Below are 8,088 nucleotides of genomic sequence, written 5' to 3' on the forward strand. Positions count from 1 at the left end.
AGGAACAGACCGTGAGGTTGTGAGGGTCAAGGTCTTGATTTTTATGTTCTTTCCAATAAAAGAAAAATCTTTTAACAAGTTCACATAAAATGGTGCAAGTCTAAGAGGACAAATTAGTCTCAGGCATGACGATGGCTTCAGTAGATGAGCTAAAATACTATTTAAAGGAGACATCGGTTTCCTAAGGAGGGGTTTTGTTATGTAAGAAAAAAACACTTTTATTCTTTTAAGATTTGGCTCATCAAGTCAGAGATAAAAAATTGGATGCTTCTTAGAAACAGCTCTTTGTTCTTGAAGCAAAAGTCTGCATTGATTTTCTATAAATATAATGTGAATGTTGTTCAAAGCTCACGATGCACCACAGGCAAGGCAAGGACTGTTTGTTTAACACATTTCTGTCCGAAAAACTAAGTAAAAGCATAAAAAAACAAAGATGGCAACATTTAAATCACAGTTTAAAATTATTATGTTTTGATTAGCAATCAGTATCAAACATTTTTATATTAAAAAGGGGACCAAAGAAAACCCTTTCCCTTACGCTATTTCATCCTGACTCTGGACACCAGGCTGTTCCTGACCTTCTCTAGAGTCTCAGATCCTTTGTGTGCAACCAAAATGTAAGAATTGTACTTTGGTGCTAATCCATCAATTCTCTAAACTCGCTTGAAGGGCTGATTGGGTGTAACAGGGTTGCTGGAGCCTATCCAGCTACTGAAGGACGAAGGAACCCTGGCATCACAAAGCAACACGGAGACAACAACTCACCTTTTTAAACTCATCACTTAACCTATGAAGCATGTTTTAGTCTGCTTGAGGACGTGCTGGAAAGAACCCACATATGCAGAAGGAGAACATCTAAACTCTGTACAGCAGGGATTCAGATTAGAGTCTTCTCACTGTGAGGCAAGAGCACTAACCATTACTCTAAGGCCAATTTTTAAACTTTAACTAACTGGTTTAAGGGAAATATGTATAGATTCATTAAACAGTGTCTCAGAATGGGAGACCCCCACAAGTTGCACCCATTGTCTACCAATTCTAAATAGAATAGATTCTTGTCAAAGTTGACAAAATAAAGAAATCTCACAATTTTGTTGAAAGATTGCAATCAGTCTTGATTTATTGTGTACTACACTATCTTTTTAATGGCTTTTGAATCACACACATATCTTTATAGTGTTGTGGGCAACTTGTAATTACATGCTGGAAAACACTTTAATAGAAGGAAGTATTGAATAACTGAAGCATCTAAGATCCCACATGTAAAGGAGTCTGTGTTAAAAATGAGGAAACGAGTGGGCTGAAGTTGAAAAACAGTGACTTGTTTGTCTGGGATCATACCAAACTGTTGCTGGGATTTCACAAATAGGTTTGCAGTGACATCTGCTGGCCTCTTCACTGCACATCAGTTTATTTTACAGTGACATTCAGCGATTTATTTTAAACCTTTTTTTATTCCTAAATGTGATCATTTACGATTTTTGGAACACAATTAGTTCTTTGACTATATTGTTTTGTTCATAGAGAAAAACAACTACTTTAAACAACTCTACATTATAATAAAAATATGTATGTTTATTCTACATATTTATCATATGGCTTTTGCCTTTTGATGGCTAGGAAAGCACCAGTGATCCCCCAAAAATCTAGACAGGACACACCGGATGCCGGTACCAAATAGATGAAAGATGAATGGATGAATTTTTGCCATGTGATCATATTTTCATGGTAAAAAGCTCTTGAATTAGATTTTTTTTTCTATGCTATTTACTTTTAAAGCAAAAAACTGTATTACAAAATAAAATAGGAACTGTTTTATGTTCTTCTTTTTTTCAAATATCCATCAGTTTAACCAGAACTCTACTTCTCTCCTCCTTGAAAATTTCAAAGATTTGAAACAATATCAGTTTTAGCCCTGAAATGCTTGTATGTATCATATTTTTGAAATACTGTACGTTTCCGAAAATTATTCCATTAAAAGCTATGAAAATCCACTTTTCTGATCTTCTGCCTCTCTATATTCCTGGATTTACTATCAACAATGCAAGTGAAATATAATAATAATAATAATAATAATAATAATAATAATAATAATCATTTGGATCGGCTTTTCCTTGTTCTATTGTAATAATCCTTTCACAAACAAGATTTGGGAGTATTATTAAATGTTTTTTAAGTGTTTTGAATTGAGTAGTTTACTTTTTTTCTTATTGTATAAAAATTAAAAGTCATTTGTTTTTTCTTATTTTACAGCACTCCCTGTGAGAGTGGTAGACAGCTCCTTGGAGATTTGACGTATTGCGTCGCCGTTGCGTAAGAAGCGTGATGACGTCACCGTGCGTGCATTCCATAGAGGGACGGTACTGCGCCGCCGCCAAATTCAAACAGGAAAGAAGAAGCCCTGCTAGCAGCGACAACAAGCCAGTTCACCGCGTGTTATTACCAGGTCAGTTATCACTTTAACATTCATTTGGATTGTGATACGTCTTTTTTTTTTTAACCAAAAATCTTTATTTTGTAAAACTGTGCTACCGGAGTCGTGAAAACGGCCACGAACACAACCCCTTATATTATATTTTTTGAGTGAGAACCACAAACAAAAAAAAGTTATAGTAGTTCAGTAGTATAACATAAGTGTCGAACTATTGTTTTGTATGCATCTTGTAGTATTTGAAAATGTGTATTTCGATATGACGTTTATAAAGCATGCTAGCGTTGCTTCGTTGTTTGTTTCTCATGTTGGGTGGGGTGAGCCCCGGGAATGAAACAAAGCAGGGTGGGGCATGTTTGATTGACAACTGTGTTCTCTTCACAAAAGTCAGGGGGGTTCACCAACACCGTTAAAGCTGTTCAACTCATAATACTCTACGTGCCTTTAGTATAAGATACTTTGACGTTGAATTTTAAGTCACCTTTGGCTGGTAAAATATATTTTTAATCATACACTAGCTTGAAAATCTGCTGCTGAAAAGCATTTGATGTTTTTTGTGTGTTTATGGTTTGTGTTTTTGTGTTTAAGTTCACAGAATGGGAGGGACTTTGTTTGAATTTTGCCAAATGTTTCATCTATTTTTTTAAATTAAAGTCTAACATGATACATTGAGCTCTTTTTCATGTAATTGTTTTTAGAAGATTAGTTTTATATTACCATATTTACAATAAATACTCTCTCCGATCATCTTTCTAAAGTGTCCCTGGTGGTCTTCAGCCAAAAAAAAAAAAGTGGTATTCTCTCAAACAGTTTCTGCAAAATGGCTGTAGGTCCAGAAATTCTCTTCTGAATTTTGGGCGGGACTGCTGGCACAGAGCAAGTCCGCCCCCACTTCCCATTACCGTTCAGAATGGAGTGGAGCAAGGAGTTTATTGCTAGTTCCTTATATATTCTACATCACAAATAAGGTCATCTTTCATCAGCATTTTTTTGTTTGCTCCTGATTCAAAACGATTAGAATATATAAATACTCAGAAATGCAATTTAAAGCTTAATTTTTCTTTTATATCTCCTCCGTCATGAGAAAACATGTTAAAAACACAATTTTCCTTTTCTAAAGCTTTGTTTCCCTCAAGTTTGACTCCTCTCTCACTCCCAATTCAGGTGCAGCAGTGATGGATGGAGTTGGCAGAGCTGTGGTTGGAGTCTGGCGAGCACACACAGTCCTAGATGAATCAGACGATGCAGAAAATTCCCCAGAAGCCCCTGATCGTTTCCGCAAACTTCGCTCTTCGTCTTCCCTAAACTCACTGCGAATGTCTTTGCGCAAACGCCTCCCGCTCCGCTCGGTCCAGACCAACTCTCTACCTGAGAATCCAACTTGGGAATCCTTGAAGGATCAGCCCAAACCCAATCCAGTCCTCAAACTTACTCGCAGTGCCAGAAACTCCTTTACAGGAATGTACCAGGTAAATAAACGTTAAGGAATTGTTCTGAGGTCTCATTTAATACCATTTGTGTTTGTTCCATCATAATCGTCCACTCCACTGTCTTCTGTTACTCAGAGGTTGCAGAAGACGAGAGAGTTTTCTCGTGAGGAGTGTTTGGTTGCAACACCGGGTCAGGGAGGAGAAAATGCTTGTTCTTCCAATTATTGTACTCCAAGCCGTACTCCTGGGCGAGCCGCAACACCCAGGCGAACGCCCAGATCTGCAGCCACTCCCAGGCGGACCCCAACCTCTAAAGGCGGAAAAACTCCAGAGGGATCCATTCGTGGAGTAAAAACAGGAGGAGGCAGGAGGCAACTGGTCCGAATGGCTGCTTTACGAAGTCCTTATGCTTCACCCAACACACAGAACCAGAGAATGTGAGTTCAATCACTGTCAGTGTTCACGCATGTTGGTGTTGTGTGTTGGTCCTGACGTTAGCTCTTTTTTCCAAATACACAGAAAATTTGATCAAGATTTAGAATCAGTCTCTAATGGACTTAGCAGACTCCAACGTCTGTCTAAAGCCTTTGATGGCATCGTGGGAAAACAAGACAGGTAAAGTCCTTTGATTGTTATAGTTTTATATATATATATATATATATATATATATATATATATATATATATTTAAGTGCAATTTGTTCACACGGGGTGCAATAAATGGTTCAAGAACACGTGCATTACTGGAAACCAGTAGGAAAGGTTTTTGTAAAACTCAGGCTCCAACCATTGACTGCATATAGAGAACTGGACTGAGCAAGTAAGACGTCGCCCATAGAAAATTACTCCCTTGTGGTTCCAACCAAATGAGGTCAATTTAGCCCTTATTTTGCCCTGTTATGTCATGTTGGAACCAGACGTGCTCAGTTATCCAAGTTAGTCAACATTTCTATGACAACCACTCTCTCCAATCAGTAGTAAGCATGTTAGGAGACCACACCCCTTCCCCTGAAAGTAGGCTCTGTAAAATCTGTCAAACTTTCAGTGCGAGACCGCCTACTAATGTTGAGGCATCTGATTGGTCAGTTTATAACTTGAATAACTTACGCCGTAGCAAAAATACGATTAAGCGAGAACATGTTAAAAAGATGTATTAGAGCAAGAATGATTATTGTGACAAATGTGACTGAGTTATTTCTCAGTAGAACTTCAAGGGATATTTTCTTTTTGGGACCAATGGGTACTTCCTGTTTGGTATGAGAGGTGGAAAGGGTCACTCGGTCTATTTCTCATTAACAGTCAATGGATCAAACTCTACCTGCCACCTTAATTGGAAAGCAGGTCTTGTCGCAAAAATATATATATTTTTTCTTCTTCCTTTACACATGAAATAAACATTTGAAATGTAGTGTCGGATGTAGTGTCCTTTAAAAAAAAAAGATGAATTCACATGAATGGTGACTTTGTGTCCCGTCTGTTCACATTCTTGCTGCTGCTGCCCTTCTTGCTTGGAAACATCTCATTAGAAGTTAAACAAGTTTGTTTCTCTACAGGCAGTTGAAGTGTCCCCTAATTATGGAGTAGTGCAGAAGGTAAAACCTGAAGAGATCGGAGCCTTTTACTAATATTACTGCATGACGGTGCATGGCAGTTAACATGCATCCACATTCAGACTGCTTTGCACACAAAACCAAAGAGTTTCCAGAGGCTGGAATCTGATTGATTGTCTTTTCTTTTGTCAGTTCTGTCTGAAGTTATGACTCAGAAATGTTGCTCCTACTCTCCCCCAGTGTTGATCATCGAGGCTCTTAAAGACCCACTTCAATGAAAAATGTTTTTAACAAGTTCTTGTGACATTTTTTTGATGATGTAGGATATATGTCGAGAAAACTAAGCTCAAAAGGTAAATTATGACTTTTTCTTTATTGAAATCCTTTAGATTTGGACGAAGGAGAACATTTGTGATGTAGAAAATATGCTGGGCGGGCAACAAACTTTCAGCAAGACGGAGGGGAAGGTGGGGCTAAAAATGGCATCATCATAATTAAAAGACCACTAGGAATGCTTTTAACAAATCTCAAAAAATGATCTGTGGGCCTTTAATGGCAACTCATGTTTAATTCTCCCAAATCTTGTTTGCGAAAGGATTATTATTATAGAACAACAAGGAAAAGCCAGTTGCAAAAGACGATTACAGGGATTTCTGAGAGGATTATGTTCCAGGATCACTTTGTGTGACCTAATGTTCTGTACTGAACAACAGTCGTTGTTTTTCTCCTTTTGAACAAATTCTTTAACTTGATTAATAGTTTAACCGTCCAAATAACCATCCCTGACCTCTGTATGGTACGTCTCCAACCACTCTGTTGGTTTCATTTCCTTTCTCGATGTGCAACCCTTGTTTTATTAGGTCATCTGTTTATGGTCACTCTGGATTATTATGTTTCCCGCTCTGTCCGTGTTCTGTTCCCTCTTTTTGCTCTCCGTCCAACCGCTGTCGCCTTTGCAGAGCCGCTCCGAAGAAATGCTCCGGAGGCGCCGTGATGAGGAAGTTGGACCCCAGAGGGAAACTCAGCTGCTCCAACGTCTCGCGCCGAGCCTCAAACCTCTCGAACTCCGTGGGAAGCTGGGCTCAAACAGCCGTAAACACGATTCGCAAACCCATCTGAACTATATAAGCACATGTATGTTTACACCCGACACCTTTTGTAGACGAGCTTTGAAAGTTTATCTTGTTAGTGTTACATGTTTGTCATTATACTGGGAGACTATTTTAGTGGCATTTTATATTCTGTTTTATCTAAACTGTAGTTTCTTTACACTCACCAGTTTAACTAAACCAGGATACATATCCTCTCTAGCTACCTAAGGGATCTTTATGTGTGATAGTGTTTGTTTAGCTGCTACTACAACTGAATTTTGTTACTAATATTTATGAGCATTACCCATTACCAAAACAGTATCTGCACTTGTTACACTAAATTTACTGACAGAAGCTGTGTCCTTTACTTTATAAAAACAATAATGTCACTAACATTTTTTAAATGTATGTTTGATTAAACCAAATTATTAGTTTTTTATTCTTTAAAAGGGTGATTTTTATTTCAATTTTTTTCTTGTACAACTGACTTTTTACATTTATGCAGATACAGTTAATAATGCTTCTTTTTGCCTTAAACTGTGAGAAAAATAATGATTTACCAGATTAAAACTATAACTCGGTTTGATGCCTAATGAGTCACAATATTTTAAATTTATTTTTTATTCTCACTGCAAAAATGGGAACACTTTTTGTATGCCTTTTCTACAAAATAAAAGTTGTACATCCCTGAGAAACATTTTTTTATATGTATGCTTTTATTTTTTCATCAAAAGTGCTAACATTTGCATTGCTTACCATGTATATGTAGTTCTCCACTACTAACTGAATAAATCACTTAAAATACAATGAATTTTGCTTTACATTTTATAAATCCAGTTACTGTTTCCATTCATGCATAGATAGCATTAGTGAATGCTGCTGTAATAACAGTTTTTAGTCTCTTATGTGCAGAGTTGAGATTTAAGGGTTTCTGTTTTTTGCAAGTATATTTATAGTAATTGGCATCAAAAGAACACATTGCACTTATTTCAGTTTTTTAGGAATCATTTATCTTAACATTTAAACTAGTGGTTGACCACTTTTTTCCAATGATTTATTCAGTGTTTTTGTCCTAAACAGTTTGGGAATCCATTATTTGTCTAAGACCAGTCATTCATATAGATAATTTAAATAGTTTTATTTATAGATTTAACACCTATGCAACATAGCAACACTAACAATAAGAAAAAAATGAAAAGATGAAATATGGTAGCATTAAAACTATCTGTCCCTTATTCCCTAAACTTATTTTTAGTTGGTTTCTTTTTAACAAAAATAAGAGAAGGGGTATGTATTAATTTATAATTAATTATAATATGATACATAATTATAATTTGGTAATAAATAAGGTGTTTAGTTCATTGTTGTTGCCCATAAAATATATGATGTTAGTGGAATGGTTGAGATATAAAAAACTTTACCCACAAATGTACTTATTTTTGTTAATAATCAACAGTATATTTTATGTCTTTTTTTATTTGCAATACTTTTAAACTTCTTATAGACCAAGTACCCTCAGTAGTACATGTACTTGGAAACCACTGGTTACAGAAATCAATGATATTCTTTCTAAAGCATATTAATAGT

The 8,088-nt window shown here is 36.4% G+C and overlaps 1 protein-coding gene across 2 annotated transcripts; it reads left to right on the top strand.

Moving 5' to 3' along the window:
- The first annotated feature begins 2,305 nt into the window (after nucleotides 1-2,305).
- On the top strand, nucleotides 2,306-7,312 carry LOC112142460. 2 transcript variants are annotated; one of them, XM_024265868.2, is made up of 6 exons: nucleotides 2,306-2,446; nucleotides 3,596-3,900; nucleotides 3,997-4,298; nucleotides 4,381-4,476; nucleotides 5,414-5,452; nucleotides 6,370-6,506. In XM_024265868.2, exons 1-5 carry the CDS (start codon nucleotides 2,326-2,328, stop codon nucleotides 5,442-5,444), a joined length of 855 nt encoding a protein of 284 aa, XP_024121636.1. In that variant the 5' UTR covers nucleotides 2,306-2,325; the 3' UTR covers nucleotides 5,445-5,452; nucleotides 6,370-6,506. The 2 variants fall into 2 exon arrangements, with proteins under 2 accessions (XP_024121636.1, XP_024121635.1); XM_024265867.2 differs by lacking the exon at nucleotides 5,414-5,452 and having other exon boundaries at nucleotides 6,370-7,312.
- Nucleotides 7,313-8,088: the final 776 nt, after the last annotated feature.

Source organism: Oryzias melastigma, linkage group LG14 (assembly GCF_002922805.2).
Source record: "Oryzias melastigma strain HK-1 linkage group LG14, ASM292280v2, whole genome shotgun sequence".
In the NCBI taxonomy this organism is placed as follows: domain Eukaryota; kingdom Metazoa; phylum Chordata; class Actinopteri; order Beloniformes; family Adrianichthyidae; genus Oryzias; species Oryzias melastigma.